Source organism: Lampris incognitus, chromosome 8, assembly GCF_029633865.1.
Source record: "Lampris incognitus isolate fLamInc1 chromosome 8, fLamInc1.hap2, whole genome shotgun sequence".
NCBI lineage: Eukaryota > Metazoa > Chordata > Actinopteri > Lampriformes > Lampridae > Lampris > Lampris incognitus.
Window position 1 is genome coordinate 28,953,753 of NC_079218.1, and position 12,020 is coordinate 28,965,772.

Consider the following 12,020-nt stretch of genomic DNA (forward strand, 5'->3'; position numbering starts at 1 on the left):
ATGCAAATTGCCGTGATCAATAACTAGGGTTTCAGTGGCAATGTGTACTGTTCATAGAAGATTTGGGAATAGTTGCAATCACAACATGGTAAAATGGTGACAGATATACTCTTAGGGCCCCCCTCCCCCTTGTCGATTCCGGGATGGTCGTTCCCTCTTCTCATAGATGGCCTCTTTGACTCCCCGTTAAACCACCGTTCCTCCCTATCAAGGATGTGCACATCCTCATCCTTGAAAGAGTGGCCACTGGCCTGTAGATGGGTGTAGACTGCGGAGTCTTGGCCTGACGTGCTAGCTCTTCTATGTTGTGCCATCTTCTTGGCCAGCATCTGTTCAGTTTCCCTGATTTACAATTCATGGCAATCCTCCCGGCACTTAACAGCGAATACTATATTGCTCTGTTGGTGCCGGGGGACCCGGGGGAGTCAAATTGGTCAATTTGGATTTATAAGATGTATAAAAAGAAAATGTGATGAGGGGGATACCAAGCAGTGTCCAGGTGGTGACCACCATTCTCACACACACAGAAGAGAAAGGAGAAAACATTCACAGAGAAGAGAACAGTTTGCAATAGTCAATAATCTATGTGTCATAATCTCGTCGGCAGAACAGTGATTGGTAAATTCATTGAGACAAAAACTGACCCATCATGCAGTACAGGTTGTGAAGTATTCAACTTAAAGGCAACTAATTGTGGGTTAAGGCAAAAAAGATAAGTTTTAAGTTTGGATTTAAAGGACTCAGCAGACTCTGATTGTCTAATGGCAGCAGGCAGGTTATTCCACAAGAATGAGGCCCAATAGGAAAAGGCCCTGCCACCAGCTGACTTTTTTTTTTAACTTTGGGTACAAACGGGAGCCCTTTATTTTGAGAGTGAAGACCTCGAGATGGCATGTACGATTTAAGAAGATGGGACAGGTATGATGGGGCAAGCCCATTTTTAATTTTATAAATCAGCAGAAGCACTTTGGAAGTCTGATCTAATATGGATAGGAAGCCAATGAAGGGAGGCAAGAATTGGTGTAATATGGTCAAATATTTTAGTTTAAGTAAGGATTCTAGCTGCAGCATTCTGAACCATCTGAAGACTTTTAGTACTAGCATGTGGCAGACCTGAAAACAGAACATTACAGTAAGCAAGTCTGGATGAAACAAATGCATTCGAGTCTCTGTCAGCCATGGACAGGAAAGACCGAATTTTAGCTGTTACGTAAATGGTGAAAAAAATCTCTCAATAAATGTTGTGTCCAGATGAAATGATTCAACTTTCTGTGAAGAAACAGATTAGTATTGACATTGATGATTATTTTTGCCTCTTTATTTTTTGTGCATGGTATATGTAACTTTCCTAACACCTGTCTTCCTTTTCATTTAGAGGATAACAGCTGTAGCAGCAGTGAAGCTACATGGATTAACCGAGTGTGCAGACACCACTGATGATGCCCTCACCACACCTCACCTCAACTGCACTAAAAGATCCAAAGAAGATGAGGCAGAAGATTATTACATGGCTGCATACCCCGTGTCAACAGAGCAGCATCGCCACCAGCCTGTACCTCCTCAGCAGCAGCAACACCACCACCAGACTCCCATGGATTACAAGTAATGCAACCATTCTAGATAATTATCCATATAGCTTCCTTTGAATTAAGCATGTTCAAAACTTGATGCTTTCTGGGGTAAGTTGCACTATTGTGAAATTGTGTGCAGCTGTTCTTTGATCTGCCAAGGTTGGATTAAGTATTGAACACTGTGCCACAGCACCCAGTGTAGCGGTCTCAGAAAGTGAGACACTTTTTTTTTTGTGATTTTTATTTTATGTTCTGTTAAAAAACATACATGATTATCTGAGTTTAGTGCTTTTCAAACGTGATGGCAATAATATTGGTTAAAAAAGTATGGGTCACATGATTTCAAAGCGAGTTCAGAGTTCATCTACATAATGCATTATAGTAGGTAATGTTGGGTCAAGAAAACAAGAGGGACACACATTCTACACGTTTAAGGCGCACACAGTAATGAAAAAAGAAAAGGCTAAAATACTGTTTTTACAAGAAACCCATCTGCCTCAACAAGAACATGAGAAATTAAAACACCTCAGTTTTGAAAATGCGTTTTATAGTTCCTACAAACCTAGCTGGAAGAGGGCATGGGCTATCCTTATCACAAATGCAGTCCAATTTGAATGAGCGTTAGCTGGTATTATTTGGCTAATGTGGTGTGTCTGGCTATTTACAGGTGAGGCGTCACTGGACTCACAGAATCCTGATTTTGTGCCCTCTGCGTTTAAGTACACAAAACAAAGTCAGAACCCCGAGGCAAAGGTGGAAAGGTAAGAATAATTAGGCCCGACACTTCCTTATCGTTTTAGAATTACTTTTTCCCTCTTTCATTTCATGCTATTCAGTGCACTTCGGAGCTTGCAGCTGCTGGCTTTGAGAAAATGGGGCTGTATTACAAATATTTACCGTTTTAAGTTTAAAGTGAAGATAGGGATGTCTAAGATAGGATTTTTCTCCAGTTGGTATGAAATAAATCATAACCTGATATCTAATCGTAACCAAACAGTTAAGATAGGATCTGCAAGTTAGGAATTTCCTGTAACATGGCCTCTGATCAGTATTTCTGTTCATTAATTTAGCTTTTTTATGTTAAGCTACCATAGGAAAAGGAGACGAGATGAAAGGGTTTACACTCCACCAAATCAGCTTGCTCCTTCTGAAACTCCAGGACAAGTCAGCAGCATGGATCACTGTCCTGGTAAGGATATATTTTTGTTGCGCAATCAACCACTTTGTTGTGAGCTTGTGCCGGCATATCCTAACTGTTCGCTTTTCTGTTAAAGCTGAAGAGGACATCCCAGTCCCAAGGACAGAATATGATGATCTGAACCTGAGGTACACTCAGCTTCAGAATGACTATGTCAACCATCTCAGGATGTGATCTTGGCCTTTGAAAAACACTGATCAACATTTAATCATCTTTTTCAGACATTTTAGAGACTAAACAACTACCGTAATCGATTAATCCAGAAGCTAATCAACAGAAAAAAAGAAGATAATTAAATGCAGCCCTAAAATAATTCAAATGATGTAATGCATTTTTCTACTTAGCCAGGGACATTTAATTTTATTCATGAATGAATTATGGCAATGGTTAGAGAACAAAATAATAAAGTTCCAACATTAGCTGCAAACTGATGTGTGTAAGGATGATTGCCCCCACACACATACAAGGTGCGTCTAAGTACACACAGCAGTAAATAACAACAAACGCAGCATAAAATGTAAGGGAAATGTCACAGATGAAACTATGTTTTTAATATTGTCCATGAAGGCATTCAGGCCTCAACACATTCCTGACAAAACCGTGTTGCTGGCTTCTGCCTGATCTGTACACAGCAGTAGTGAAAGTGGCTGTTGCATTTGACACGGTCGATTGTTTTGCCAAAATCAGGCCTTCCACAGGATTTGCAGGCCCTCTGTGTCTCCCAGGCAGGGTCGTATCTTCTTGTCAGTAGTTCTGGCAACACACATGTGATGAAGACATCTTGTGCTTTTGGCAAAGTCTGCTGCAGAAGTTGTTGATCTCTTAGGATACGTTGCACAATGAACTCCTCTTTCGTCCACACCACAAAGTCGCAGTAGCTAACATCACACACAAACATGTGGAGTTGGATCTGGTAGTAGTACGGGTGTGAGTGTTTCAACACTAATGACTTGTCCAGACAAAACTGCATGTCTTCTGTACTTCCCTGAAGACCCTCCTGGTACTTGTAGGGACATTTTATCTGTACCACCCCTTTGCCACAGCAGGTACATGTAGCTATCCCATCTGGGGAAGATCCAAGGTGTGGCTCAGAGGGCTGTACCACTAATCCACAGGAGCTCACCCTGAAGTCTTGATGGCTCTGGGCCATAAATTCAGTGTAATGTTGCCTTGCTGTTTCCTCCATGTTATCACCCCAGAGAACAGCTGGGACATTTAACTTGTTTTTGTTGTACTGCATTATATCCATTAGGTAATTTTTGCTGATTTTGTCAGGTGTGGCCACATGTTGAAATGTGGTACTTGTGATCCAACAAGCCCTATGGGTGTGCCAGTTGTTTGATCTTGACTGTTGCTGTGTTACCCATTCCAGTTTTTCACACTGATGATGTTGCAGTTTAGTTTTTAGTTTGTGAAATGTTTCCTCACTTTTTACCAGTATATCCTGTTGTGAGAGTTCCCTGTGTGTGGTGTTGAATAAAGCAGTCAAGGGCTCTGGCATGCCTGGTTGTTCCTCTGCATCAGTGTCCGATGATGCTGCGTCTGTGTCACTGTTCTCCAAACTTGTCAGCACTGCAGCGTCTGGGTCCACAACCTGCAGTTCCCGGATGTCATCATCGGTCAACTCTGATGACAGGGCAACAAGAAGACAATTATTAGCTGAATAATATTTTTTTTTCTCAAGATTTTATGAATCTTGATTGAATTTTTACTAAAGTCATGAAGCAGAGCATTAAAACAGAAACAGTACAAAATAGAAACTAGACAATCTGATTTCCAGAATAAATAATCTGAAGGTAAAGGTCAAACAAATACATTGAAATGACTCAGTGTCTATACGTCTTTATGATTTTCATCTCTGTATTATAAAAAAGCTCAGGTTTCAGGGTAGTTTATGGTGTTACAAGATGCAGGAGAACTTTTGAAAATGAATTAAATACACAATGACAAAAGGAAATTTATTTAGCCTCTGTCAACTATTACATGCCTCCTGGTTTGACACAGTTGCTCCTAGAAGTTTTGGAAGCTGCTGGGAGCTGCCTGCCTAGCCTCTTTGGTTTATGGAAGCTGATTTCCCCAAGTGGAGCTGGCTTGACATCTTTCCTGCTTAGGTCTTTCCACACACATGCTTCAGCTGTAACTGCTGCTTTCTCTGTCCTCCCCATCCTAACACAGAGCTCAACTTTAAATAACATTGCTGCTGCATGGCTGCAGCATGACCCAAGTCTGAAATGTGAAAAAGACAGAATAAAACATATTGATTTATCCAATATATGTTTTAATTTGATGATCAGGGCTTGCAATTAACGCTTAATCTCAGTCAAAATTAGGCTGTGGCCGAGAAGACTGTAAATTCTACTATATAATTTTGCCTTTTTCCACTGCAAATTAACAACATCCACAGCTGGAACTCTGAATCAACAAGACACTGTGTGTAGTTCATGATAATGTGAATGTCATGCCCCGTTTATCATGACTGAGTTACAGGGAAAGGCACATTTTGATGTGATGAGGGGAGCAAATGACAGTAAAATAGAAGCAGATTTCATGTTTGCACAACAACTAGGCCGATATCATTAAGCCTGAGCAAACTAGAAAAGCAACAGGGCAAAAAATACTCACCCTGCCATGCAGGTACAATTGGCTGTGAGGACGTAGTTCTCGGGTTTGTTTATGATGACCCATGCCTTTACAATAGCCGTCTTGTGTCCTTGTCTTTGACTTGGCAAAACTTCGGATTTCAGGACACAAAACTCAGAGTCTGTGTCATGGTATTTTACATTTTGTACGTGACCACAGACAACATAGTTGTAAGCATCCAGTGACTTGTATGCCCGCAACTTCTCTCTTGTGTATACGCTCGGTTTCTCCACCAAATGTGTATTAAAATCTGGCCACTGGATATTAGGCCACTTAGTAACGTCTTCCACCCACTCGGTAATACCACACGGATCTGGAAGTCGGTTGCCGTTCGCCAAAATTAATTTATTCAGGTAACCTTTGTCTTGTACTTTATAGTACTTATATTAGTAATGAATGGACCGGAGACCAAGGTATAACGTTGATCTTTTACTAGGCACATCTTCAAGTCTCCACACGCGCATGCGCGCTCATTACATATCAAAACCTGCTCACTACAACTTTCGCGATCTTTTGTCGTTAATCCCTTTGCATAGTTTGACAAACTAGTTAACTCCGCCATACTTCCGTTGCCTAAATGCGCGCGCATCCACACCTACGTCATCACTGTTTACAAACTGTAAAAGTGTCCTAGTCGCTGCTCCACTCCCTCTGCCGAGCCAGGGAGCGATGCAGATTACCAAATGCCTCCTCCGATACATGTGGAGTCGCTATCCGCTTCTTTTCATCTAACTGAGGAGTCTCGCCAGGGGGGTGGTGCGCATGTGAGGATCATTCTACCCCCCCCCCCCAGTTCCCCCTCACTTCTGAACAGGCGCCTCGACCGACCAGAGGAGGCGCTAGTGCAGCGACTAGGACACATACCAACATCCGGCTTCCCATCCCCAGACACGGCCATCGGCTCTGCGCATAAATGTAGTCCGCTAACTTCTGAATTCTACTGCAGCGGTCATACCAGTTTCTTGTTTGTTGGCGTATGCTATTGACAATGGCATATTTTGCGCGATGCCTGTAAGATTTACCATGGATAAATGTCAACGACATGCACAGAATTGTTGACAAACTTTCACCTGCACCTACCAGCAAATGAGTGAAAAGTTTCAAATTGTACATATCAAGTTATGTCCACTATTATGAGGATGAGCGGACGGATGGACAGACAGAATTGTGGACGTAACTTGATATGTACAACGTGAAACTTTTCACCCGTCTGCTGGTAGGTGCAGGTGAAAGAAAGCTTGTCCACAATTCTGTGCATGTCGTTGACATTTATCCATGGTAAATCTTGCAGGCACCGCGAAAAACATGCTAGTCAATAGCATACGCCAACAAATAGGTATGACCGCTGCAGTAGAGACCGGAAGTCAGTGGACTACAGTTATGCACCGAGTCGATACTGTCTGTAGGGTTGCCCGATCAAGCCAGGGTTAACACGGGGATTCGAACCAGCGATCTCTGTGTTGATCGGCAACGTAATAGACCGCCACGCTACCCGGGCACCCCCACCTCTTCCAAGATGTATTGCTGTCGTCTTGCATCTAAATTCATAATGAACAAGGAGGAGAAACTTTACACTTCCTCACAACATGAAAAACCACACGACTAACTTGTTTTTTTTGCCGTCTCTTTATTTGGGCAAAATAATTTAATTCTGATGTTAATTATGCCCCCCCTGCCAACTAACAGTTTGACAGTCCCTGACAAACGCAACACATAAAAAAAGAACAAGACACAAGACACATGAAAGGGTTCACACATTATCCCAAATGACTCTGAGGTCAAGAAATGCGACACGTCTGATCCCAAACTTAAAAGTCAAGAGGAACAAATAACATAGTTAGATTGTCCCCTGGTGAAAACATTCCCACCTTTCTGTATGCCAAAAGAAAATTGTTCTGAGAAGGTTCAAGTGCTTCTGGAAAAAGCATCAAATATTAAGGACCAAAACACAGAACGCTTTGTCCAAAACCGAAATCACGTGAGCTCAGTTTGCAGGGAAGTGAATTCACATCATACAGACGACATCAATTGGTGGACCCATTCTGATGAGACGGTGTTTAGATCAGATTAGATCAGATTAAATTAGATCAGATTAGATTAGATCAATGCAGAGTACTAAAATGTCTATGGACTATGATTTCCGCGGATCACCTTAAATTGTGACACACTATGACCTCTTGACCTTGCCTCATTCTGGTGACCTTCAAATTGATGATCACTTTGTTCAAGGACAGCCCCGTTGAACATTTTACTCAATGCAGACGAGGTGGATGAGACATCTAACATTTCGTGGAGACGATAACGACTAGCGGTAAGGGTAGGTCCGAAGAGGAAGACACACAGAGTGGTACATATACAAATGATTGCTACACATTACTTGTGGATATTTGATTATTTGCTCTGAAAACAAAGCAGCGATCAACAAGAACATCCTCGAATGAACAGAGAAACCATCTGGAGGCACTCAAAAGCCAAGGCCATGGTCATGTGAGGACGGCTGGAAACACCGCCCATCTCAAAGCAACATGATTTCTGACCCTGCTTGTGAAGCTGACCCGATATAATCACCATGGACCCTCTATTTAACTTGGACCCACTTGCATCAAGAAAAAAGGTCAAGATTTTGCCTGAAGGCTGTCTTATTCGCCTCAGACCAGATCAGGATAGAGTCTCATGTTTTGCTTTTGGCAGAAATAGTTTCACATTTTAAACAATTTGTTACTTTTTTCTCTCCAGAAGCTACACTTTTGGGTTTGCGCTCCCTCAAAACAATGATTTACTTCAGATTAACCATCAACACATTTACTTTTTTGTATTTTCATGGCTGTATGCTGTTTTTACTATTCATGCAAGCATAGGTGGATTATGAGACAAAGGGCCCCTGGGCACTGATGCAACCCCCCCCCCCCTTAACTATTATCTAGGCAATTCCTTCAGTTTTTCAATATGACTTTTGGGGCTCTGTTATTGACATGAGTGACTAAACCCTTTGACTATGCGACAAGAAATGCAAAGTTAATAACAGCGACTTCACGCAGATGCCCGGTGCCCGGTAGGCCCATTTGGTAATCCATCCATGCATGCAAGGTGATAAACCACATCTGTCATCATGGTTGGGTTTGAGCTGTCCTCGCTCTTCATTAGACTTGCCTTTAAGTTATAACTTTTAGTTATGTTCTTACTGAAATGGAGATTCTGTTCCAAATTCACTCTTTTCCAACTTGAGATACAATGAATAATTCTAGCATATTTATCTTCCACCGCAACCTCTGACTAGTTCCTATGATCATCCCAACCAGTTCATTTGATCGGAATAACAATCCTGTGTGGATTACCACTTGCCTATCAAGCATGTTTAGACAGCTGCTTGATGTTTTAAAGCCCAGGGGTTAAGAGGTCTGGGGATTTTTACGTAACAGCTATTGAGTGCACTGAAATACACAGGTTTGCTGAGCTATATAAGCAGCAATGACTCTGTTCAGAATCAGATGCAGTTATCGCTGTGCTTGCCATCTCTTTACTTTTTGTTCACCTTGAGTCTCTCTCTGGTCAAGAAAAATGCACGCAGCCGCAAAACTCTCCATCTTCATGTGCTTGATTGCCACGTCCTTTGCAGAACACCACCGGTCCTGCGGTAAGAATATTTGGTCAGTTGTGTTTCCAATTTTTTGGCATTTAGATATGCAATATATGTCTAGAAAATATTGTTAGATCAGTTGTTTTCCTGTGTTGGACAACAGCAAAAAATTACTTATAGTTGTGCATTTTTCTTCCTGTTTTTACCATATGCCGATTCAGCTCTGGGAAAAGAAAAAAAAACTTTGATTCTGCATTTTTCTAGATTCGCCCAATATGACAGGCGTGTTAGTAGTGGTGAGTTTCCATATTTGTTTATGAAGAGTTGCAAGATTGGGTGTTTCAAAATGAAACTCTTACTCGATGTCTTTCCTTTCTTTTTTTCCACTAACGAAATCAGAGTGATCTACGAAAAGGCAGCACAGTGGCTGCATATACATATGATTCTGTGGCCAACAAGCTACGGTTCACATCATTTTCGAGTGACACAATTTACTCTTCACTGAATTTGGATGCACTGTTCTTTTTCGATGAGGTAATGGAATTAATGCTTAAACACACACAACACACAACACACACACATACACTGAGTCTATCTGAGCCAGGTCATTTTGTGCCAGGTGTGTTTGAATCCATGCAGTAGTTTCACCACTACTTTTGGCAGGGGATATTTTATGAGGTTGACGGCAAAAACCAGAGCTGTGAGAAGAAGTCACTACAATCATCCATCCATGCCATGGAAATTCCCTCAAATGCCGAGTTCCTAAGTAATATGACTTTGGGAAGCGCAACCATTGCAGAGGAGGGACTAAAGATGAGCATTTGGAGAGGGACAGTGCCAGAAACAAAAGGTTAGATGGGATTTATCGTAACTATAATCCTGGAGGATTTTTGCAATATATTTGTGTGTTGTGACGGGCATTCAGTCTCTCTAAACTGTGGCACTGGTATGAAAACAGATTGTGAATGAAACAAAATCCCTCAAATGTGTGAAACATTTCTTTTTTTGTTGTAATTTCAGCACATTATGTGATGGGTTCAAGTATGGGATGTTTGCCTTTCAGCTTTACCTACATCTCTGAAACCATACTCATTTTCAGGTTGGTAGTCTTATGTGAGCCATTAAGAGCAATCGATGCAGCAGGGATATCTTTGGAACTTTCCAATATCTGTTAGCTGCTGTGACACTTTCACTTTAGATGAGACGAGTTGCAAGATAGCCATGTAATTTTTGTGTGCCTTCCTTGTAGCAACACGGCAATTGAGATGGAGATTAAGGATCCTGATCGCCTCGTGGTGCCCTCTTTTTGCGAGGCGGAGGTTGTGGAAGACACACCTGAGGGGAAAGTAAACTCTTTCTTCAGCCTGTTCCTTTAGAGAGAATCCCACTGGAGGACCCCCCCCCCAAAAAAAAAAAAACAACCAAACCCCTATCCGTGTGTGGCCAGCTGAAACGCTTATCATTTTTTTCTCCTTCCTGTATGTGACTTGAGTGTTTTGCATGATACCTGCACTGCGTCATGTTGTCATATTTTTTTTATCTTTCACTCCACTATCAAGAGATGGCTTTTGAATGGATCAAATGAATAAATGAATAAATGTCGATGTAACTGAGTGGAGACATGGCGAGCATGGAAGAAATAGTCCTTTTTCCTAGCAACACTTGGTGGCTCAACAAGTTGATACAGCTCACAAAACCTTGTAAGATATAATTAAAAGAAAAATAAAATGCCAAAGCTGTTAATTAATCAGCCTTACATTTCCTCATTGTGTTGATTATGATGCAAATTTAAAGTTCACCGGGGCTTACTTACTATTATCAATATCACATGAGGGGATGGTCATTAAGCAAATATGTCAATATTAGTTGAATGAGAGTGACATTGCAAGGATACACAAATTTGAAAGGGAAAACATCACTCAAAGGATATTCTATCTATCTATTTTAGCCTTCATTTGACAGAGAGGTGTTATAGACAGAAAAAACAGGGTGAAGCAAAAGAGGGACATGCAACAGAAGTCCTAAATAACATCTGATGGAGTTTGCATGAGAAGTTTAAAATGAACATTTAAAAAGAAAATCAAAAAAATAACAACTATAATAATATGGGCAGTGAATAGGAGGCAGGGATTTCTGATGAGGACAAAACTCCAAATTAAGACTCTTTTCCACTGTATATTGAAAGCAGCAAGGTGTGGAGCCCAATGCTAGGTTACAGATTGGGAGTGCGTCATTAATTTGTTGCAGATTGAGGGTACAAGCTCTACTTATTGACTGTTGATAAGATGAAGGGAATCAGTGATTGGAGTCCAAAGGTTTACCATATGTTTTAAAAGAGGTTCACAATTACAAACAGGAAAACCAGGACTCCTTGGTGGGCAATTTTACTCAGAAAGGGCCAGCGTGGGTGAAGGTTTTTGTTCGAACCAAGCAATTACATGCCTGTTTCTCCTAATCAAGATCCTCAGCAAAGACTCTACTGGTTGATTAGTGGGACCAGGTGTGTGTAACTGCTTGGTTGGAACAAAAACCTTCACCCACACTGGCCCTTTCTGGATAAGAGAGGTCGGCCAAAAAATTATACCTCATTTTGCCCATGAAGAAAACAGAAAAGGCAATGTGTGAGACAGTGTTGTAGTACTCGAGTCCAGTGACTTGACTTGGACTTGAGCACTGATGACTCGGACTTGGACTCAAGCATTGACTGCATTCGGACTCGGAAGTTGGAGATGAGGACTTGGACTTGTTAATTGATAAAGACTTTTTTTGTTAGTTTTTTTTTTTAGCTATTGTGTCACAAATTAAATAAACTCCCTTTGAAATTGTGACAGCTGTGTCATTTTTATTTAATGTAGACCTTTTTTATTTGTATGTCAGCTTTTTTATGGTGCCAGAGTGGAGCACTGGAGCCCATCTTGGAACTCGACTCATACTCAACCTTGATGACTCAGACTCGGACTAAGATAATGGGGACTTGACTCGGACTCGACTCGGACCCTTCTTTGGGGACTCAGACTCGAAGACTGGGGACTCG

At 41.4% G+C, this 12,020-nt stretch overlaps 1 protein-coding gene across 2 annotated transcripts; it reads left to right on the plus strand.

The window, feature by feature from the left end:
* Positions 1 to 8,854: 8,854 nt before the first annotated feature.
* Positions 8,855 to 10,733, plus strand: LOC130117239 (ependymin-1-like). Of its 2 annotated transcripts, none has more exons than XM_056285436.1 (6): positions 8,855 to 9,043; positions 9,251 to 9,282; positions 9,386 to 9,520; positions 9,650 to 9,836; positions 10,007 to 10,085; positions 10,236 to 10,733. In XM_056285436.1, the coding sequence occupies exons 1-6, from the start codon at positions 8,968 to 8,970 to the stop codon at positions 10,360 to 10,362; spliced, it is 636 nt and encodes a 211-aa protein (XP_056141411.1). In that variant the 5' UTR covers positions 8,855 to 8,967; the 3' UTR covers positions 10,363 to 10,733. The 2 variants fall into 2 exon arrangements, with proteins under 2 accessions (XP_056141411.1, XP_056141412.1); XM_056285437.1 differs by having other exon boundaries at positions 8,921 to 9,056.
* Positions 10,734 to 12,020: the final 1,287 nt, after the last annotated feature.

Bases quoted from the DNA above. Each gene is read 5' to 3' on its own strand.
- LOC130117239 (XM_056285436.1), top strand. From the start codon at position 8,968: ATGCACGCAGCCGCAAAACTCTCCATCTTCATGTGCTTGATTGCCACG. The intron at 9,044-9,250 runs GTAAGAATATTT...GCATTTTTCTAG, and splicing joins AGAACACCACCGGTCCTGCG to ATTCGCCCAATATGACAGGC. The intron at 9,521-9,649 runs GTAATGGAATTA...TACTTTTGGCAG, and splicing joins CACTGTTCTTTTTCGATGAG to GGGATATTTTATGAGGTTGA.